Raw genomic sequence first — 24406 nt, 5'->3', positions numbered from 1 at the left:
GTTGAATGTATGCAAAGTGATAGAAGTAGTTATTTTGTGTGAAGAATGAAAAAATGGCTTGAGTGAGAAGTTACTTTCTTACCTCTACACGTCTAATCGATCATGGATTGACCATTCTAGAAAGTTTTAAGATGGGTGTAAATGAACAAAAAAAATCGTGCAAAATGAAATTGACCTGTTCTGCATTACTTTAGACTGCGTTAAGACCATTTTACATTTTATACTGTATGAAAAAACACAGCCCCCTATTCATTTGAATAAGCTGCTATGACAAATAAGTGAAGTTTAAAAGGTTGAACCTGGTTTAAATGCACACAGCACAATGTAAAGCAATGTGACTGCATCCATAACAAGACGCTGTGTTGTCCAACACAATATTCAAGTTTACATTCCTGATGAATGGCACTGTAATGTGGTCAGTGTTTTTCTATGGTTATCTCAGCTGTGTTGGTCCCAAATCTGTTCTGGGTTTCTTTCTGCTTGAAGCAAGTAGCCCCTACCCTTTTAAACCAGGGCTTATTTCAACAGTTCTAATTTCTTACCAGTGAAGAAGTCTTTAAACTCACACAGCCATAGACTGTCTGCTTGACTTTCCTGTTAGACCTAATCTAAAATCTGCCGAATGTGGATTCTTTAGTGTTAGATACCATTGTTAGAATTAGCGCTGGTGATAATATCTCACAAATTATTCAAACCAACTCAAACATGCAGTAAGGAGGGCCAATCCTTTGGAGAGTTCAAAGTAAGGCCAGCCGGCTACCATTTCAACTCTTTGTATGATTTATAAAAATCTAAGAGGACAGCCTTGTAAAGAAATTTGATCTGCGAAATGCTGTGCAGGGACATTGTGAAAGCTGGAATTAAAAAAAAGAGATATCAATTGACTGTGGCTCTGTTCAAATTAACATTCAAGGTCTTTTGCATTGCAACAATTAGCCTAAAATGCTTGGTGTGTAATAGCATGTTTTACATCTGATAAGTGAATGGAATAACCATCAAAGAACTCACAGAGGGAGAGTACAAAAGGCAGAAATAATGGATTTCTCAAATTGAAAACAGTGGTGTGCTTTTATTGTTATCAAAACCTTAAATATAATTGTTTTCAACAAAGACACACCCTTTAAGATATCTAATGGTTTCAATAACCTTCTGGCTGTGAATAGTTGTATTGTGATGTGTGATTTTGCTGTCTGAGAATGTGTGAGAAGGTGTGAGAAGTGTGATTTGCACTGGCCATCAGTCATCCTGGACTTGGGGCGTAAAGTGAAATGAGAGATGGCAACAAAAGCCTGGAGGACTGAGCCTTAGTCGTGGTCTGTCTCAGGCGTTCAGTTTCAGAAGGTCACACTTTGACAGATGAGGCTATGCCGTCTTTAGGGACACAAACACAGAGCTGAACGGAACTGTGTCAGTGTGTGTGTGTGTGTGTGTGTGTGTGTGTGTGTGTGTGTGTGTGTGTGTGTGTGTGTGTGTGTGTGTGCAGACTGCAGAGAGACACAGCTGTGCAGAAATTAGGATATATGTGTAAGGTTTTAAGGCTGCACAGTTGCTCTTGCAGGACTTCCTCAGCACATGCCAAACAGGAAACACTACACAGTTCAGCAGGGTGTACAGGGTCTGGCAGGCCCACAACACCACCACCTGTTGTCTGCCTTCTCTCCACTTTAAGTTAAGTTTAGTTAATAGTCAATTGAAATTGTCTTTTTGCATATCCCCTCTCAAGTTACCACACTTCAGAGGGGGTCCTTGCGCAGGGTCAGCCACAGTGCAGCGCCCCTGGAGCATTTAAGCAGTTTGAGTTTAAGTGCCTTGCTCAAGGACACAGTGGTAGAGATGGTAACGTAGATGTAATACCAGCCATCACTGGTTTAACAATTAACACCTTCGGGGATGGAACTAGCAACCTCATGGTTACTGGTCAGCCCCTCATTCCTCTAGGTCAGCCTAAAACCTTCTCCTCTTTGAGATCTTCACCGGCCATGACCTCCAGAAGGAACTATAACTGACGCTTTATTCTGTTTCCGGTGAGCTCGCCAAACCCTGTGCAGTGTCTTTCCCACACTCCACAGAGCCTTTGAAGGACAATTAATTTCCTGGTACTGACTCACACGTCATTCCACCCCCTTTTTTTTCTCCTCTTCCTCTCTCATTTCATCCCTTCATCCTGCCAGCTGAAGTGGATCCAAATCAGAGTGGTTTCCTTGGGATTTTCCTTCGCAAAAAATAAATAAACCTAGCCGGTGCGAGCTGCCAGTCATCATCTGAGCTGACATCCCGAGTTGGATTAGAGCAGATTACCAGAACAAAGCTCATTATTGATTTGAATCACTATTAAAGTGGATGCACTGCAGGGCTGCAGCCAAGTTCAAACAAACTAGTTCCTGGGGAAAATCGATGGGGGAACTTGGATAATAAAAGCGGTTGCCAGGACAGTGCTTACAAAGTGCCGTTCCCTCTAAACTTGTCTTTGCGGAGTCAGACTCTCCGAGGACTTAAGTCCTAATTAACACCTTGTCGGGTCGGCCGCCTGGAGTGCGACAATGCATTTAACTCCACTAGATGCATCGGCCTCATCATTATGTACAATGGATGACATGTATTGCTCATTTCATTATGTATTATCCCAGGGTGGCAGTGTAATCAAGGCTTTCATTACCATAACGAGATCTCACACTTCATCTAGAAACCCCTCAACATTTGCAATTGAAATTAAATGTGGTCTCTTTAAGTGCAATGCCAACATTCAGAGCTGTGTGTGAGATATACTGAGGCGAGGAGATAAAGCTGCTGAGCACCACCCGCCATTGCAAACTAATTAAATGATACGGACAATTGTTTTGGTGCTATTAATATTTAATATATGATCGTTTCCCTGCTGGCACTTCTTCTATAAAGAATATGTCTGCTTAATTATTTTGATTTGCCAGTGCAGGCTTAATACACACATATATAAGATACTGTGTAGTGTACACAGTAGTAAGGTTTTCTTTCAAATGTTGGTTTTTATGAATTGTAACAGTGTCAGTTACATTCTTCTTTTTAATTATATTTCTTCCCCATGTGAATTAGCATTGCTGTTGTAATAGTATGGCCCACTAGACAAGGAAATGGATGGGAGAATAAAGCGCAGGGTTTGGTCCAGAACAATTGCAGCAAAGACCTCTTTTAAACATAAAACATCCGATATGTAGACTAGAGCCATAAACAACGAAACTGAATATCACCAGCCTCTGTCTGTACTCTCAAATAAAGAATATAATGTAAAGAAAAGCCTGCTGATCATATTGATACTGATTTTGAGTTTTTTGCTGTTGGAAAAACCAACAGGGTGGTAATTCATCTCATATTTAAATCCTTATTTGTAGTGTACAGTTTTTACAGTGTTATTGTTTCCTCCTGATGGAGTACTGTCCCCACAGAGAAGTCATCAAGGTCCCACTCCATTTATTATAAAATTCTTTCTCATACATGACCAATGCTGTTTCATACCACGTACTCACTCTAAAATAGACTTGCCGTCATATAAAAAGTTTTTATGCTCACACATCCAACTTTGTTGGAGTTCATTAGTAAAAGGAAGGTAGCACTGTTTCCCCTCATACATCATGAACACATGTTATCGCATAGGCATGGTGATTTCAGTTGATAAATATCAAAAAAAAAATGGTATGCATGCTAACAGTTTTCCGTTACCACTATACTTGATCTGTTAAGATGTATTACTCATCACAGCAGTTGGCCAAACAAGTTCAGCTCATCCTATGTCATCTGTCTGTAACTGGGTAATTTAGCCAGCAGAGACATGTCCAGCATTACGTCAGCTGACATTCCAGGACCAGAGACACACAGACACACACGCGCACACACACAATTCTCAGGATGTGTGTGTAGGTCAGCTGCCCCCCAGCACATTCCCAGCTCATTCTCATTCCATCCATCTCTGCTCCTCCTCCGCCCTCATGTCTGTTTAAACTACTTGAAATGGAGAAGTCTCACATTGTAAGAGCAGTCTGTCATCATTGAGTCATTTGCAGATAGGGCGAACGGAGCAAAGCGAGGAGGAAGGGCAGGAGAAAAGGCTGGAAGGTTAAAAAAGGAGGAGAAAAGAAGACAGAACAAGCTTCTTCTTAACAAATTCAAATTCATGTCCCTAGTGAACTCTGAACAAATGTGACATCACAACTTGTGTTATAGGAAATGAAACGAGACCAGAGCAAAACATGGGAGCACTGTTTTACATTTCTACATTTAATTTCTCCCATGCATGTGATAAAAATATCCTTTTATTAGATATGTTTCATTTTTATAACAATAATGAAATATTTGGTTGTGATAACAAGAGAAAATCATTATAATGAGATAATGTGTGGTGTTAATCAGGTAGTTTGACTACAAGCTCTTCCCCCCTCTTATTTGTTTAGTTTAGTTCTGATGCTGCTAGAATTATGAGATATTATCAATCTGTATGACAATAACAAGGTGTTCTGTTCCAATTTCATTATTCCAATTAAGAAGACGCTCTGTTGTGAAGGAACAAGATATTCTTTGCTAATAATAAAGGGATGTTTTGTTATTATGATAAACCACTGTTTCAATGTGATTTATTTTTTCTTGGAAAGGTATGTTGTTGTGATGAGATTGTATTTCTTCTTACTTTGTAATAATAATTAGGTTCATTTTGGTGATAATGAGATAAAGTTGTTTTTTCTTCACATTTCACACTTTCATGACTAGATTTTCTCTTTTTGAAATTACATGCTTTGACTTAATAAAGGGACATTGACATTATTATTAGAAGATATCTTTCATCCTTAAACTGAAAAAACGCTTTGCGTGATAACTCACTTTTACCATTATCTAATCAGATGTTTGTTAAGTATATCTCGTTTTGTTACAAGCGGATACATTTTCTCCTTTCATTAGTGTTAAAGTAATGATCTGCGCCTTCAAACACCCCGCTTCTCCCTGGCCATGCTCCAGTCAGAGGCCCGATAGACAAAATAAACAGCCGTTTTTCCAGTAACGTTCCCAGTAACTCCTCCATCCCCCAGAGTGACTTGCTTCCCCAGAATGTGTCCCTCTTTCTCTGACCTACATTTGCTGGTCTAGACCCAACTTGTGGAGCTTTGCATGGGACTCTGGTGCTGGTTTAAAATAAGCACAGACTCTGCCAACTCCCTGTCTGCATGACACACTGTGGCTCCTTGGCACACACTCCGCCTACTGTAGCCAGTCAACTCTCTATACATTCTGTTCTCTTCTCCATCTCAATCACTTTTGCCTGTCTGTGTCATGTATGCCACCATTGTCTCACTGTGTCTAAACTGTCTGTATAATTTTCCCCCATTTCCATGCCGCGTGCTCCGAGTCATCAATCAGTTTTCAAGCAAACTAGAACCCGTGTATTCAGCATGTGAACGCTGCCTTTGACTGAAAACAATGAAAACTTCCAATGTGCCACTCATTGAGGCGACTCAGCCCCTTCTGAAGTCACACATCTGCATTGAAATGCTTCCAACACACTTCACAACAACAAACCAACAATCACAACAGTCACAAAAGCACAGAATACAACAGCCATGTGTCAGCTCTAAAATAACACACCAACAAACAGCTGTGATGGGAAGATAACTTGTTAGAAATGTATCATAAATCTAAAATAAAATCACTCATCAATAAAATGGGTTCCCGGTTCTTCAAATAGCAAATCCGTAGGTTTTTTTTGTTTTGTTTTACAGTTTATATTTAGAAAATTGCCAAATTCTTTTAACAGTTTTTTGTTTATTATTGAGTGCTGGAAAAGAAACACTTTTGTGAGATCATTTGTATTCCCAGTATTTATGAATTGGTATTTGTCTTTATTATAACACAGTAGTAGGGGAAAACGGGGTAATTTGTCACACGGGTTGGTTGTCACAATCGTTATATCTTGGAACCAGAAGGCGCTGTCTGAGAAATTTTGGTATGTAAATATCCAGAATTGGGATCAGAGGTCACCTACATAGTCTTCCTTGGAGTTAGACTGCTGAATTTGAGGTGAGACGACTGTTTGTGTTTTTCATGTCAAATTGAAAATATTTAGCTCCTCAGTATTTTTCTTCTAGGCTTTTACACAATGGCTTTATAACAAAACACTTGTTACCCATACAAAGTGTGAAGGGTAAACTATAGTTTAGATTGTGGTTAGCATGCTGATTAGTTGTCAGATGGTTGTTGGCCTTGATGCTAGCAAGAAATTCAAGTTGGGGTTGGTCGTCACATTTTTTGGGGGGTTGATTGTCACATGTTATCTCAAGGCTGCAGCCAGAAAAGGAACCCAATAACGAAATAAATTGTGAAGCTGTATCCTCACTGACACCCCAGAGAAGGAAATAATAGGCAGCTAGCATGCAAAAGAAAAAAGGGCAACAAAATCAAAACAACCCAGTGCATCCCAAACTAGACCAGCTGCCAAGGCTACAGTAAGTTATGTAGGCCTATTTGTCAACTTGACAATGCAATTAAACTTTCAAATTTAGTTCTACTTTCTTGCCTTCTTTTTAAGATTATTCCCATTTTTATTTAATTTTTTAACCTTTATTTATACAGGTATATCCCATTGAGACCGAAGACTCTTTTGCAAGGGAGACCTGTTTTCCTTTCCCACGTTACCATTCACACACACATTCATACACCGATAGCCTTGACACGGATTTGAAACCACAAAAATATTCAAGAAGACAATATTACCACTGATTGGATCTTAATCCGGTTCATAATTGAAAATGGTTACCAACTGTTACAAAAGGCGTGGTTAATTATCCAACCAATCGAGGATGAGGAACATTTCAGTCAGCAATTAGTTTGAAATGAGTATTAAATTAACTAAACCTGATATGTTCTGATAAAGTACATGGATTATAAAGAGTAAGAATGGAGGTGATAAAACATATCCCCTCCACTGCCAGGCTTTTATGAGCATGTTGTGGTCCATCTTGGGAATCTCTGCACGTTTCTGGCTAATGTGCACACACTGGACCTGGCACCTATTAATGTTATCACAGTAACATGATAACCTCTGCTGGCCTTGAACCCTGTTCATAATGCCCTCCATATAACTCTCAACTCCTTTTGATTAGCCATGCTTCTTGCTGTAGCCAGAGGGGGGTTCACTTACACATTCCCCACGCTCCCATTACAAAGAAGCAAATCAGAAGCTGAAGCTATCACTCAAGGGCATGTCAAATTCATCTCTCCTGTGGTAAAAAAAATTAGAAGGTCCAAATGCCATTGGTCGAAACCACGACTGCACTTTCACGTTCAAGGACTAGCAAACTGTTCAAGACTGTCAAATAATATGTCTATTTGAACATTAGCCGAAGGTTTCAGCATCAGGGATTCGAAGAGCTTTCTGTGTTTTGATACAGAAAATACCTCACAACATTCTAAGCATTCTCAACATATTCTTTACAATATAAGAATATATAATGGCCTTATATAGGCCATTATAATAAATATAATGGCCTATTAAGTTAGCAACTGTTAGATCTAGCACCTTCATATTCGAAGGCCATTCCATTTAATCTTTTGTAGGGATTCGAAGATGAATCGAAAACTTTTGAGTAATCGTAAGCTTCTATGGTAAAGCACAGACTAACTAAAAAGTCAAGAGAGAGTTGAGATAGTGGGTGGACTTTTGATATCTCCATCTACATCACTTTACAGTGTTGTGGAAGTACGATGGTATAAGAGAAAGACTACTTACTGATTCCGTTCCACTTGTAGCACCAGTTGGAGGTCATTGGAGGAAAGCCCTATTTCCCCTCTGTCCGGGTATGCCTCCTGTCAAGGCATAAGAGAGATAAGATCAGGTCGCAGCCACAGAACTCAACTCAACAGGAACACTTTGCTTAAAGTGCATACACAGCAATGTTTTCATTGAGCGCTCAGCCTGCAGGTAACAAAGTCAACAACGTGCCTGAAGGCAGCTATTTCAAGCTGACTGGACAAAGAGCCCCAGTGGAAAAATAAATAGCTACATTTGACATTTCTGTTTGCTGAAAACCTATTTCAGAACAAATTCTTTGCAGGTACATAGTTCACAGACATGGGAATAGATGTTCAGACTGTGATTGTATTTCTCTAATGGCTTATCCAGTCCCCAAACTAAAAGTTATTCAATTGGATCAATAATTGTTTAAACAGAAAAACAAATCCTTACATGTTAGAATCTGGTACTTAAGTTTAAAAATTATTAAAATAATTACCAATTCATTTTCTGTCCTCCGTCTACTGGAAAATCAAACAATAATTTCAACTCTATCATCTTAATGTTTAGCTAAGCTAGAGCATCTAATTTAGTTTGCATGTGCTAATGAGGTTGTGCAGAGAGGAAATACTGCTGAATAGTTTAAAAACTATTTAATTCATATAATTGCTATCATGTTAACGTAGCATATAGATATTTTCGATGGCATTGTTATCATCTTTATGGCTGTAGATAGTTGTAACTTTGGGACTGAAAGTAATGGCCCTGTTGTCATACAGGTATTTGAGATCCTCTGAAGTCATCATTATCCCTCATTCAGGGGCACTTTACACGACAACACGAAACGGTGCAAACGCGGAAATATTCTCGCGGTTGCACTATATCATTTACATGAAAACAGCAAACGCAGGCATGAAACCGCAGGTTTTTTGAGATTTTTTTTTTTTTGGAAAACACAACGGTTTTGGTTTCTTGTAAACACCGAAACCATTTCCCCTGGTAACGCTGACGTCACGGCTCCACTTCACGTATGCGTAGTCTATAACATTTGCTGTCAAAATACCCACACGCGAGTTATAAAGTTAGAAGACAACATAACATGCACGGTGTCTCCGCGGCACCATCACTGTGATCAGCGGAGAGTGTCGTGCAGGGCTCAAATATAACACTCGCCAATTTAGTCTAAGTGATTAGTAAGTTATTGAGACCACCGGCCACTTTGTCTGGGGAAAGATTTGTGCTCTGCCGGTTTTTCTAGCCAAATAAACGTGTGTAGCTTCTATATGCCAGGGACACGGGTACCCCCTACATTAAAAAAACACTATCCATAGTTCAGCGCGCAGCAGTTAAGTTACTGTTCAACAAAAGGAGCATTAAGGCTACGGCTTCACAGTAAAAGCGTTTCACTGGCTAAACATTAATAGCATTTCACTGGACAAACGTGAGTCGACTTTTATTTTGAAGTACGCCTAACAGGAAAGTAGCCGCTCACAAAGCCCCTTCACTATCAGCATGTCTTCTGTTTTCACGAGTTCAATGCGGTGAAATAAGAGGACAGAAAGCTTGTCATTTGCAATACTTGTAACCCCAAGCTTACACCAACCGCTTTATGAACGTTAGTGGCATTAATTTTCGGTTACAGTAAGGTTTTATGCATCAAATTGTACCGGAAGAGCTATCTACTAGGCTGTGTCACCGCTGACTATTGGCTTGGCATGCGTACTACAGCGATTTCGTCCCGTTTCCTCTGAAAACATGTGTACGAGTGAAGATGTCAGATAAATTGTGTCTGAACGGGGTTTTTTTTTTTTAAAACCAAAAACGGGAAAACTGTCACGTTTTCACCGTGTAAAGTGCCCCTCAGAAGATAGGGGAATATCTCTGTCTTCACCCCCTCTGGTACCATCCTTCTTCGAGCATCATGCCATTTGCTGTTAAGATCATCGGGTGCAACTTGAACTAGAATTGACCCAGCACTCACTGATCTCAGAGCTAAAACAAAAGGATCTGAAACTGCAAATAAGGACACTTGAACGTAGCAACGCAGGAACTGAACTTTGTCACGCTTAAATCACACTTCCTGTAAGAGGAAATAGAAAATAAAGAAAACTTGTTTTCCATTTTTCTTATGGACTAGTGAAATATTGTCATTGAATATGGTAAAAGGTAAAGCCTCATGTGAAACTTATTGAGTGTGCTTAATACGGTATTCTTTCATTTATCAAGTTGTAGTATGTTTTCTTAATATATAAATACAAAACATAAAACACAATACAAAAATACAAAGAAACTTAACTGTTTACCATTTTAATCCTATACTCTGGCTCTGGCCAATGGTTTTTGTCCCCTCATCCATCCTCAACCCACTCGCTACGAGCTTAGACACTGGCTCAATATTAATTTCCCCTGCCCCAAAACAACCAAGAAGGCTTCAGGGGTTACATTAATAATAAATTGGTAACTCAGAGAAGAGGGATAAGGACAGGACATTGCTTTAAGCACAACACAAAGTATTTTGTATGTTGCTGGGTTTCTAAGATATTTGGACTTGAAATTAAACTTCTGTCTTTACCGGCATGAGTTACAGAGGTATTAGACTGCAAAACTCACATTCTGCTGTACAATCATGCAATACATTTTTCACAATTATCTGACATGTTGTGCACCATATGATTGAACGATTAATTGAAAATTAACACATCATCTTTTGATACACTGCGCGGTAGCAAATAAGATCTACAACACTCTTACCAGACACAGTAATACATGTCATGTAAAATGACATGTATTAATGTGTCTGGTAAGAGTGTTGTAGAAAACTGGTTTAAGAGGCTAAAGACTGGTAGACAATAGAACATTTTGGCAAGTCACATTTTGAAAAAATTAAGTTATCAAACAAATTGTTAGTCCCAGATAATACCAATCCAATGCAAATGCAGTAAAGTATTTGATCAAAATAACTGGTGCTGCATTCTGCATTGTTTTAAGGTAGACTGCTGCACCTCAGCTGACAGGTCTGAAACAGCATAAACTATTTACAAGCGCTGTGAAATCATAACACTTAGAAAAACCTTTGGCAAACAAAAAAGAAAGAAGAGAGAAAGAATGCAACGGTGTCAGAAATAATCTGAAGCGACACTGCATGCCTGCTAGTCCTACAACAGTATCAAAGAGACTGTTTCCTAAACCATATTGTGTTTCAACAAGCTAGGCGCTCAGAGTTTTGGAGGTGCGTTTGATGCCACTACGGGCATGTGGCCGTCAGTGAACTGCCAGAACTGTACCTCCCATGCTGAGTGTTTTCTGTCAGTAAATATAGCTGCTGTCTTGTCAGATGTATATATGTTGGAAAGAATCTCTCATATTTTCTTGCTCTCCACTTCTTAGATTTCTACGTTAGGGATGACAAATTGTGGATGTCATTTATAAACCCTGGTTGGTTAATTCTGGGTTTGGGGACTGCCCAATCTCAATAAAAATTCCAGGTCCTCCAGCATGAAGGCAGGCTTTTTGCCCCGCCTTCAAGGTTGGCCATTAGGAAAACATATACATTTTCAGATGTGGTCTGACAGCTGTCGTACAACATATTTGGTTTGAAGCATACCAAGGCCTTGAGGCAGAGGTTCCTGCTATGGGACCTTGTTGTGGGAGGATCATATGCATAAAAGAAGGGGTGATGATGGAACATAGCTCTTCATCACATTTCACCATTTGAATTGTTTCCTTCTCACTCAAACTATCAAATGAGAGGCTGTTCAGCCTTGTGCAAAAGCATATCCAGTTCCTTTTTCCGCTTCAGTGCCTCATCTTCATATCTTCTGGCGAACATCTCAGGGTCAATTCTTCAGAATCATTGATTCAGCAGGCTCAGCTAACTCAGATTGTTATGACGTATCTGCACATTTTCTGATCAAACGGCTTTCCAATCTTCGCTTTCCTTCAGCCACATTCGTAGATCCTTCTTGGTAGGCGATGGCGTGTTTGTGCTCTGAGTGATTAAGGCTGCTACTCCTCATTTCTGAAGGTTATGGTTATATAGCTGTAATCTCCCTGCTGAACCCCCCTCTGGCTTAAAGAGCAAATAAATGTACAACGTAAAGCTGTATCAAGTATGGGCTGATTTAAACAGTTTGTAGTGATATGTTTGATCATGTTTAAATGCCAATTCAATTCTTTTGGGAATTTGTTACATCCTCAGGGAAGAGATATACGTTGAGAAATGGGATGGGGGGATGGAGAGTTTGAGAATTCACAGGTTAAGAAGTTAGAAAAGTCCTGTTGAAGAGGTTCACTTGATGAAAAGAGAGCAGGCAGAAAAACAGAGGGCGAGGCAACAAAGAAACAGGAAATGGCAAATTGATGGTGAGAAACTGAAAGGAAGAGAGAAAAGAGGAAGCCAAGGACACAGCATCACAAGAAAGGAAGTGGACAGTTGTTGAATGTGGTCGTGCCACTGGTGCTTATCTGCTTGTGGCTGTAGCTAGACACGGAGAGGGATGAGGACAGAAGCTTCCATGCATCAGATGGGGCTCCAAGCCTGGGCCATCGCTGTGCTCCAGTGAAGCAGAGCAAACACACGCTGTGCCAGAGGAGGATATATTAGATGGATCAAAGCTTGTCTAATCTACATGCTAAGAATATGATGAATCGTCGCCCTCCTCCTGAGAGGCACTGATTATCATGCAGAGTTAGGAAGAGTAAACATACAATGATGTGATGTAAGCGCTCTTTTGATCTTTGACGTGACTTTGGTTTGATGTGACTTTGGTTTGCCACAGTGACAATGAGTACACTCTATTAAGGCTAATCTTGTGCATTACAAGAGGCCAGGCGACATTCACTTTGTGGCAGTTAATGTGTATTCATTTAATGACACAAAAGGGTACTTAAAGCTGCAATTTTTGCATAATAGCTTCTCCAAAATGGCATCAAAAGACAACAGTTAATTGTGTTTTTGTTTTTTTTACAAACGGGGTATATTTTTCCAAGGTGACGGCATCAACTTTACGATTGTAGTGAGAGACCAAAATAATACATAGACTTGAGAACGTAGCGGCATTGAAGTCAGTAAAGTCAGATGGGAGGAAGTCAGATTGGCAGGCCAGTTAGAGACGGGCCATCAGTTTAAATCCATATTATCTAAACCGCTTCATTTGAAAGGTAAAACTGATAGTGAGAACCTGAAATGTCAAATTCTCTCTCAGTACAGAGGAAAACTGAGCAAGGAGTTTGAAGTACACTGCGATGACATTTTAAATAGGAAAGTTAGGGTAGTAAATACATTTTTTTATGGCAGACTCACAAATCTCCAAATTCTGAGTCTTATTATTCAAGAAATCCCTCATTAGCATTGCTGTCCATTTACTACAGTTATTTAAGCTGTTAAAAAAGGGTGTGGTCAGGGACACCAGCGGGGATTTAAAGTCACAAAAAAAATCATATCAGGCCCTGCAATCCCACCAACGTGTAACCACACCTCAAGAACCCAATCGACCCATTCAAAGCTTTATATAACTCTACCTTTGCAGCCCTTCAACTCCTGTTTAGTCCGGTACCTACTTATATAGGGCACCTGTCAGTCACAGGCCCTTAGGATGGTCCTATTTAGCTGTAACCCTTATCCTAAGCTGCTTAATATTACTAGGTTTCAACCTGTGCACCCTTGGTATACTGTAGTTCCAACCACTCTTTCAACCTAACACAGTAAGGTAAGATAAATTGTATTAAACACTGAATGAAAAAAGATTTGTCATCTGCATGTCTACTGGGAAAGCATATGTTCAATCACATAACCCTAAAGAACATATATCTGAAAGTAAATAAAAGACAAAAAGGTTCTGAGATGGACTAGGATGGAGCTTTGCAGTTACAGTGCCGACTGACTGACTGAACCATCCAATTCGTCCTTCCTTTTTTAATATTTCACCTATCTCGGTTAAAACTAGGCCATACAATTGTCGAAGAGGCTACTGTCGTCTCTGGTGCAATTTCTCCCGATCAGTCAAGCAGCGTGGAGAAGGGGCCAGGTGAGGTGTGAGTGGAGCTTTAGAGGAGGAGGCAATCACAATCTGAAACCCCGAGAGGGCTTGGAGAGAGGGAGGGTAGAGGAGGACGAGTAATGCTGGGGACAATGGAAGAGGTGGGAGGGTTGAGGCAGTGGATCGCTGCTGCAAGTTGTTGACGTTGAAGGCGATTTGTTGCAGGGGAAAAGGTTCACCCGACTAACCATTTTCCTGTGGCACTGTGTGAGTGAGCGAGGTCCAATGTGACTCACCAAATGACATGATTAATATATATCAAATGTATGTCAAAGCTGCTTAAATTAAGCAAGACTTTTTTTCTGAGAGGCAGAGGAGAGGAGCATGGAGACGGCCACATGCAGCAAGGCATATTACTGTCCTCTTCAATCTCCCACTGAGCCAAAGTGGGATGACAGCTTCCAATGATCTTTGGCACGAAAAAGCTAGCAGGGTATCATTCAGTATTTCATCAAAATACCCCTTTTTTCCATTTTGGATTCTTGAATACAGAAAAAAGTTCATAGTAGGCCCTGCTAATTCTGAACTAATTTGGCGAAAAATACCTAGATTTAAAAATTATATATGTAACTAACTAATCTGGAATTAACATTTAGGAAATAATAAAGTACTGTATGTACTGTATATCTGTCTGAAACTAATACAGGACAATCACCTACATTGACACGTATACACAGATTCCAACCAAATTCAGTGCAAAATTAATTGTAAATACGGCTGTGGAAAACGCAGCCTTGATCCTGTGCCTTGGCGGTGAAATACTAGATCATATATATAGTCAATTTCCGTAAGCGCAAAAGTTTAAAAAGTCAGCTCAGGACAGAAAGCACACGCAGGGTTGACAACTGAATTAATTGTGTTGACGAGAGCAGTGGAACTTTTTCTGGAGATAACATGACAAAAATATTTCACAATTACAAGTCAACAGCTATGGTTGCTCTAATTTTAGCCTTCAGAAGTTTGTCAGGATCTCCTGGCTCTGATGCCACCTCACGCTGTGACAGACTGGGTATCAAGGCTCTCATCACATACCTCACAGTATCCAGATGAACTCTATGAATTCATGTATTTCTCACACAACAAACAACAACAAAATTAACAGCCTGCTTAATCGCTAACTAATCCATCTATGTAGAAATTCTGAAATACATTCAGTTATTTTGATTGCACAGCTGGATATTTGTGTCAAACTAAAAGGGCCACACAGCAGAGTTTTCTTATTAAACCATGGGCAAGACTGTATCTTTGGAATGTTTTGTATTGGATTCTGGCACTCTGCTTTTTCATTTGCAATTATTCCCAATGAAAACGTCATCAACATGTGTAAAGAACATTAATCTGGCTTGTGCTATAACAAGTATTGGCAGCCCTGGCTTTTCTATCCTGTTCCACTTTCTGTCATACTGATGACATTGAGGCAGGGGATAGAAAAGAAGAAGAGAAACCATTATCAGTGACTGCAGTAAGGAGAGTTCAGGGACACATCCTTGCAAACTGCTCGGAAAGAGAATTTATCACTGATTAAATCCTCACAAAGCTACGATGGAATGGTGATTATAATACATTCCAAGAAGAGAAAGTTCATACAAAGTTTTTCTGCTTTTGATCATTCTATTTGTTGCCTCCGCTCTGACTGTGACCATAAACGCAGTCCAGTCCACATATCAGAAATGTAGCAGGACATAGCTGGCAGTGAGATTGCATCTGTTGTATTGTTTGGGAGACTGACTAATCCTCAGTACCTTGGGCAGTACAATAAAAAATAATCAGAAGTAAGGTAAGGTACGGCCTGGGTTTGAAAGCGCTTTTGTGATGCTGCTTACCTGCTGGGCAGCAATTCAAGACTCCTGAAGATAAATACACACTCACTTCACAGCAAGGCCAATAGAATATTACAGATGTCCAAAATGACAAGTTAGCACAGTTAAAATCGCTGGATTGCAATTGCTGCAGGGTGCACAAGCATCCAGAAGAAACGTTCAAAATGTTCACATTAAGGGTTAGCAATGTAACTCCATTCACTAGATGGACATGTCACAACCAAGATTAACACATTTCAGGCTACTTGGAAAAAAATCGTATCATTTCCATGAGCCAACAAGTTGTGCAGTGTAGCTTGAATTTTATTCACAAATTTATTTTATGCTAAAATTTCATCCATTCATTATACCCTCTATTCATTAGTGGGGTAACACAGATTTGGAGCTAATCACTGCTCGTATTGGGCAAGAGGCAGGGCACACCCTTTAAAGGGATAATATACTGAGCCCAATTAAGGCCCTCGAAATTTCCCCAAGGTATCTAGAAGGTACTAAAAAAGGTCCCTGCAAGGCTGCAGTACTTGTAGTTTTATGTAGTAAGATTTTCAAATGTTTTAATCGTATTTATCATGGCTGTGCCTCTACGAACCAGATCAGAAAGCAGCTGCCTCAGTATCTGATTTTGTTCCTGATCCTACATTTTTTTAAATAAAGAAAGAAGTCAAGATAATCAAGAACTATACAGAAACCTGCAGTAATTTTAGGATTTGTACTTTATTATCAAATACATGATAACAGATTAATTGTTGAGTATTTTGTTCTGAATGGACATTGGTAGCTGGATGAATGCTGTTCTGAGAAATAGAGGGCTCTCGTTTGCAAGGGAGGTAATTTATCTTCACTCAAAACTCCTGTGTTTTCCGATTCAATATTCTTCTGGCACTGGGCACCATAAACAGCTCAACTCCAAAGCCATCTAAAAATAAAGAGCCTGTTAGGAAAACTAAGTTTGAGCAATAGACAAAACAGTCTTTATTCAGACTAATATGAAAAAGCCTGAGCTGTCCTTTTGCTTGTTTACTCTATCCTAACACACCTTACAACTTGTGCCTTGAACAAATATACAGATCAATAATAACGCCTCCGTACAGTGGACTGCAATACCAGCTGCTATCAAAACCCTTAAAGACAGACATGTTTTTCCATTTATTAAACAGCACTTTGAAATCTTGGCTGTTGCTTGCTGACATGAAAGTAGCACATGTTGTCAATTGGCAAGGTTTTCAACATCACAACTGTCTGGATATGTATGAATCAAAGAATGTTAGTGTTTCAGCAATATAAGAACCTTGTTTATAGGACATTCTGAGCCTTAGTAATATAGAAAAAATAACTGGTATTGTAAAACAGACCAATAAAAGTTTACTTTCATTAATTCAATCACTCAGTTTTTTTCCTTTTCTTCGACATTGAAGACCTATGTTATAATTCTTCGAAGAATTTCATCGTAAATGTAAATTGAATTTAAAACATTACTGTAATCGTGGTAATAAGCACCAACTGCATATTTACACATGCAGCACAGAGCAACATTAATTAATTTGAAGCCGTCTTAGTGTCCACTTAACTCCAATATTCATTCACCCAAACCGTACATTTGAGAGCTGTGAAACCAAAACAATGCACGAAGAGAGGCCGTAAAGCTTCAAAGAGCTGCAGAGTTGATGGTAATTATGTGGGTCTATAGGTGTTGATCTTATTAAGAGCTGTGTAGACACAAACTTAACTTGATGTGCGCAGTTCAACTTTCCAAATATATTTGGAAGGGTGCCAAAACCAAAACGTGGCTGAATCCAAACAGAAATATCGCCAACACTGGCAGCATCATAATAAATCAATTAACGAGCTGAAACTGTCTGCATGGATCCGATTGGGTATTACACATATTTATACAAATATCCATATCAAAGATCCATTGCAAGAAACTACCGTGACCACGTACTAATAAACATGGACGTAACTGGACTTCCGTACTTGGGTTGACTTTGGTTATTAGAAACCAGGAGAACACACTAGAGAATACCTCTAGTGTTATATATATATCTTGTAAGAGGCAAACCAAAAGTAACCTGTGCTAAAAAATAAATCGAGGAATAACTAATCGAGGGAATAAACCCTTTCCTTGACATCTACACTGGGCCTGATATCTTCCTTGATAAGCCAGAAATGTATTGTTCAATTTATCTTTTTGGAGGCGGAGATTCCTTTAAAGCTCCTTCCCTTCATGGTCAAGGTTTCAAGGCTTAAGTTGTTAAATTAAATTTTTTAACTTTCTGAAGTGCTCTCCACTGGCGCCAAATATACCAACAGAAAAGATTAAGGTGATGAATTAATAAAAAAAAGATGAGAGGATGCTGTGAGAAAATGAATACAAATTGTTAAAAATGAGGGGCTGAGTGACTAGAAGAGATACAGTTATCCATATTTTCCTTCCACTTCCTGTACCCTCAACTTCAGTTCACAGGTGATCCTTTCCACTTTAATTTCTAAATGAGTCACCGGAGGGCTGTAAAGAGAGATTCAGAGGGGAGCTGAAGCCCCCTGGGGATTGGAAAAAAAGCATGAGTAAATGAGCACTGGCTTGGTTAAAGAGTCAGCTGAGCCCTTATCGGCGAGTGGCAGGCTCAATTCCCAGGTGCTCACATTGTAGCATGTTGAGGTGAGGAGCCCGGCTCGCAGATTGCTTTTGGGGCCGCACAAAGGTCCATCTCTATCCCAGTCACTTTATACCCATGTCCAAATTTATGTGACCTCCAAGCTCACCAATGGTACCACGGATTCTTACACACCCTGGCCAGCAATTATAACCTATCCTACTAGAATCAAAAACACACATACTATACAATCCCAAAACACAGGTGGTCGACAGTTTGAAGACAAATGATGAAAACGTATTTTCTGTTACAATTTAGACCTGAAACAAAATCACACACTTTCACAGATGAAAACACTATGTTCTAAAGCTTCCTCAGACCCATTTTATCTGGACTAGAGATAGTAGTAGTAGTACTTTATTGGCAGACTCATGGTCCATATACAACACACATAATAAATATAGACATAACACAAGAATATATTAAAAAAAGGGACATCACAACAGAGATTTGTACCAGAGCTTCCATAAGGAAGACTGGTATCGCACACAACTACATGCAGGATTCACCAGCATCCGCACAAGACTGTTCTTGCAATCATTTAGGCGGAGAATAAATCTGTACCTTATGTGTCTCAAGAGAGCTTCAAAGGTGTACACATTAATACTGCAGAACAATTGACTGGCACTAGTAGATCTGGGCTTTTTCAACAGGATCCTCATGGCATCGTTATAGGCCACTCGAAGTTTCTGTAAACTTGCTCTCTTGTACTTACACCACAATGAAGCGGTATACTATACTTTTCAGTAATGTCTGCATTACTCCAGAGAACCTTAAGTAAGGCTAATGCCTCGTTTCCAGCGAGCAGAGCGGGTCGTGTTGGGTCGGGGCGGTCCGGTCCGCTTATTTTGGCGTTTCTATTGCCAAAAGTTGGGTAGGCTCCCAAAATAAGCGAGCTAAACCGCTCTGAGCCGCTCCCATTTTCGGTACTCTTCCGTTGGGGTACCAGCCGTCTGAAAGGGTGCCGAAAAGGTGGAGCTACATAATTTCTGCGTTAAACAGCTGTGTGTATCTGTGCATTTACCGGCGTAATACGCTCACAACACGGGGGGAATAAATATAGGAGGTTGGTTTGACCAAGAAAAAACGAGATTGCTGGCTTGAAAGCAGTTGTTCCATGGCCAGTGGAAAACTTGACCCATATTCTGGCGATGGCTGTCGCCATCCAGCCTAAACCCCGCCCTACCATAAAAGGGAAAGGTCGGAGGTGGAAACGCCAGCCAGATTTAGCATAAGCGACCTGTCCCACTCTGAGCCGCCCCGTCCTGACCCGCTCTACTTGGTGGGAAATAGGCATTAGAAGGAGCTCTGCAAATCCTCTCAATTTTTGGGAAAATCTAAACACAAATTCATATCCCAAAGCAAGATTTGAGTTAAAATTCTGTTTGTCATGTTTTAATACCAAAGGCATAATTTTCCAGTGTTAAGCCAGTGAAAAAGATTAAAAAAATGTTGATGACTTTCAGATTTAGGATAATTTAACATTAATATTGGGTAAACAGTATAAGAATCATAATTCCCCAATCAATCAAAGATTCTACCTTAAATTTTGATTATTGTTCACGCGAGAAAAGCTCGCTGTGGGCGTGCATGAAAAAACCTGTCGGCGGCTGACTGTAAACAGTGCCGCACCTACGAGTGACGTATTAATCGCACGACTCAACGAATCGATGACCAAATTCGTTGCCAATGCTTTTAGTAATCGATTTTTATTGATTTTATCGATTCGTTGTTGCAGCCCTAAAATATAGACATAAACACATGTATTTACAGTGTGCAAGTATTTGAATTTATAGTGTTAAAAGAAAGACTTTGGCTTAAAGTAGTAATGTTTTTAATATCCTCTGGGCTCTGAACAGTGTGCCAGACAATGCAATACATCTGTGGGTTGAATCTTGTAATACACAGTTAGGGGACTTCACACAGTTCCATTGATCTGTTGAAGATCTGTGTTGAGATGAGGGACCAGCTGGTCAGCGCATGTTTTCAGATAGGAGGATGAAATGACATGTCGTCTCTTCCTGTTCTTTTGTCGCTAAGAGAGCTTTAACTCTTGTGGGAAACTTAATGTCCAGTCTGTAATTTGATTGTTTTTACTCTGAGAGGCCCCAAGAACAATGTACAGTCGATGAAATTGGTCTGTAAGGGAGAAGTTAATTTTTCACCTAATATTGTGATATCTGCTCACCAATGTCCATTTTTGTAGAAACAAATCACACCTCCCCGGTTTTTCTTCAATAACACTGTTACACAGTTTGCCATGAGGTTTTTGGAACACCTGGTAGATGTGGAGCGCGATCTGTGATCTGCTCAAAAAATTTGTCTTTCAGTGAAAAAGAGGGCAGCAGATCTGGTCAAATGTGTGCTTGCTTGACTCCGATTTCTAATAATTAGCATCTGAGCTGTGTTGACGGACAAACTTTTGTCTATCCTTTAAAGCAGTTAGTGAATTATAAACAGTGAGCTCTAAAACCACTCTAAAGTAGGATAAATCTACAAACAAATGTAAAAACAAAGCTAAAATATTTGCTGGTGTTTGCTGTCTTCTTTCTATATATCCAGCTTTTGGTCTGTTGGTTAAATGAATCAAGACACTTGAAAAAGAGTTTCTTGACACAAAATATATGATAATCTTTTGTTGCAGCCTTGGTGTGGATGTAGTCTCATTAAAAATGTTCATTACTCCTGGATGTTGAGCTCTTTACTGCCTCTCACTCTGAACCTGACTGAGCACAAAGACTTCCTCATCTCCAGTGAGAGAAACACACGAACAGAGAGCGAGAGAGTTAGAGAGATCGAGAGAGCGAGAGAGAGAGAGAGAGAGAGAGAGAGAGAGAGAGAAAGAGAGGCTGTCAGACAGCATAAACACTAACTTATGGATACCATCTCCAGATGCAATAGATATGGTACATTAGACATTTTGCTGCGGACACCGCCCCGTGTCTGTTCTTGATTAGCACACATCCATACATCAGACTGCATTATACGTGACGCCCATCCGCCATTACTTTCAGCAGCAGGCAAACAAAGGAAAACCATGGTTTTGTGCTTTTTTTGCTTCTCCACCCAACCAGCTCTGTCAGCAGACTGCAGGCACCATTCTCTAATGTTAATAGCCTGTTTGGGTATTCTGTCTTCCAGGACCTCATAAGACTTTAAGTCGAACCCAATTTCTTTTTACTTATGGCCCCCTTTTTATATGCCTTTGTTCTGTCTTGCTTTCTGCTCGTCACATTATATTTCAAGCTTAGAGGCGGGGTCAGGCATTGTAACTGTTTCAATTATTTTACTGTTGTTTTGTGTAGGTTTTTTAGCTATGGAGGCTGAAAAATAAGTAGGTCAGGCAGCTTTAATGTTGATAATTTGTGTTAATAGTAAATTGCATCCTGCATATATATATATATATATATATATATATATATATATATATATATATATATATATATTTATTTTATTTTATTTTTTTTCCCTGTGTCATAACACTTTTGTTTTCCCTGCTGCAAACCACCCCCTGCTGTAGCTCTAATACATAAACACTGGGCCTCTTCAGCCAAGAAATAGAAAGAAAATAGAAAGAGAAGAAAAATGGGGGGATGGGGGACGGTGAAATTAGATACATAAAGAAATTAATAAAAAAGGGTGAGGCCAAAGAAGGAAAATATGATGGAAAATGGGTGGGATCAGTAAAACCTGTACAACATGAGGGGTGAAAAGTAAAGGAGGTATCAGAAGAAGAGAGAGAGAGAAAGAGGACAGTTTTTGGCTTGTACTCCTCCTCCCCCTCTTGCGCAGGCCATCTTAATGAGAGCCACATTTAGGTCAGTGGTGGTTGGCTTTTTCCCTCTTTTTCTCCTCTTCTTTCACTCTTCTTCTTTTCCCTCTCCAACCCCATCCCCTGAGAGAACGAACCAAAAAAAAAAAACCCCAGTCTTGTGTGGTTTGGCTATGAAATTACAGTGATTCAACCTAAGTTTTAAAAAAAGGAGAAAAGTACAGGAAGCTGTAGTTTTCAGTGCAGGTTGAAAGAAGGTTTGGTGGAGGTTTTAATGCTGCTGATAGTGGTCTATTGCGCGCGTGCGTGCGTGCGTGTGTGTGTGTCACAAATCATATTCATCTCAACAGAAAGGACACTCTTGTGCCCACTTGGAAAAAAGTGTCAGCGGCTCAACTTATACTTATGCTTACTTTTTTAGTGTTGTCCTGAGGAGGAAACTCAAGAAGAAAAAAAAATATGAAGCAGCAACATATGTTTCTTTCAGAGAATGAAAACAACAAGGGGTATTTTATTTAAGGAAAGTTTGAGTTGAGGAGTTGGATGTATTTGCCCATGAATATAACCTAGAAAGTTAGTCTGGGCAGAATGTTCGGCTGATGCTCCACCAATAATAGATAAGCTTGGGCGGGAAGGATAACTTCCTGATTGGAGAAGTTTTTTTCTGTGAAAAACTACTTCTACTGCATGACTGAGGGAGGGAGAAAGCAGGGTTGTAAAATAAAGCAGATACTGTAGACCATAGAAATACAAGACTACAAAGCTTGTACTAGTACCTCAGATACACTGTTGGCCTTTTTTCAAAATCCCAGGATGCCAATGTCCTATATAGATCTATAGTGCTCCATAAACCAGACTGCATAAGGCCAATCAGATCATATGAATACAATAGACAAAATGATCCGCTACATTTCTAAAACGACATTTTATTTCAACCTACTTTTTTCGACAAGAACAGTTTATTGAAGGTATTTTGTTTTTTTCATTCCAGCAGAACATATTCTTGTTCTGCTTTTTTGAACAGTTTTTCAAAATATATATATTTCTTAAATAAGACTTTGTTACCAGAGACAGAGGAAGAAGCAGGGGGCGACATATTTTTACTTTTAGTGCCTAGTATGGCACAACAGACCATTATGTGAATCTTGGGACATGGCAAATAAAGCCAATAGTGCCTGATCAAACAAAACCGAACCCCACACCACAAAAAATTAATTAGAACTCTACAACATCTCAATGTCACGTGTTGAGCCGATCAGTCTGGCGCAGTTTGTGATCATGTGTTGCAATGGCATCACGTCAGATTGACCAGTGTCTTCATGGAGTCTGTACAGTATAGTAACACTTGATGTTAGGTTATTAAGCTCAAAAGATAATTCACTAGAAACTGTATGGAGCTCTGTTGAGAGGCAGTCTGGAACCCTCTGCAAAGTTTACAATAGGGAACTCTCCTAGTCAGAGTAATATTTAAGATGACTTAATTTCATGGAATTAGAGACCGGGCAAAGCACAACTTGTCTCAATTTCAACTTCGAGGAATTCTGATGTACAAATGTGCCCCAATATACAACTTCCACCCATTTGAACCAAACTGACCTATGAGTGGTGAGACAGGATCATAGCATAAGCAGTGTGGCACCGTCAATTCTACAGTATATGACAAGCCTGAAAAATCAGTTATCAAGCTATTTTCTCCCCTCTTCAAAAACTCAATGGCAACAAATAGCTCATCTTTTATCGCACCCATTTAACGTTTGCACTCTACAAAAACAACGATAATACCACATAACACAATTTGCCATGTCAAAATAAAAGTCAAGCTATTATTTTTATATCTCATTTATTACATTTTGGCTAATGAGGAAGAGCAGACACACCACTCATCACAGATTTGGCAGTTCAATTCCAAATCCCTTCTGTGACCACTTGTTATACTGTAGTTGCCATGAGCAGTGTCCTAAATTGTTACCAATGGTCAAACCAGCACCTTGCATGTAAGCTCGCAAGCATCAGTTTGTGTGAGTGTGTGTGAACGGGTGAATGAGAAGGATAATTGTTAAACAAATGTCAAAGCAACTGTTGTTGTATGTGTGGCTGTAAATCAGTGGCATCTTGATAAGGCATGTCACCTCATCAGGATATGCAACTATCACTTTCCAGCTTTGATTAATGTAAATTCTAAACAAAATAAACTGGTTTTTAATCACCTCCGCTACCCAGATTGGAACATTCCCAACTATTGAACCTTGACTACTTCTTCTGTCTGTATGGACACAAGTATTTTTTAATCAGGAAATACTTGTAATTAGGAAGACAGATTTTGGAAATGTTTGAAAACTCTTAATGTTAACTGAAACAACAGACTCCAACAACAG

At 39.6% G+C, this 24406-nt stretch overlaps 1 protein-coding gene across 1 annotated transcript in view; it reads right to left on the bottom strand.

Annotated features, from left to right (window-relative positions):
- Positions 1-24406, bottom strand: part of adam19a (ADAM metallopeptidase domain 19a) — a 141411-nt gene that overhangs the window by 78116 nt on the left and 38889 nt on the right. Inside the window, exon 3 of the mRNA XM_080052136.1 lies at positions 7745-7821. Within this exon, the coding sequence (XP_079908262.1) occupies positions 7745-7821 (77 nt within the window). The remainder of the gene's footprint in view (positions 1-7744; positions 7822-24406) is intronic.

This window comes from Ammodytes marinus, assembly GCF_949987685.1.
Source record: "Ammodytes marinus genome assembly, chromosome: 23".
Lineage (NCBI taxonomy): Eukaryota > Metazoa > Chordata > Actinopteri > Uranoscopiformes > Ammodytidae > Ammodytes > Ammodytes marinus.
Note: the sequence above shows the minus strand (reverse complement) of the source record. Positions and strands in the feature narration are given on the sequence as shown.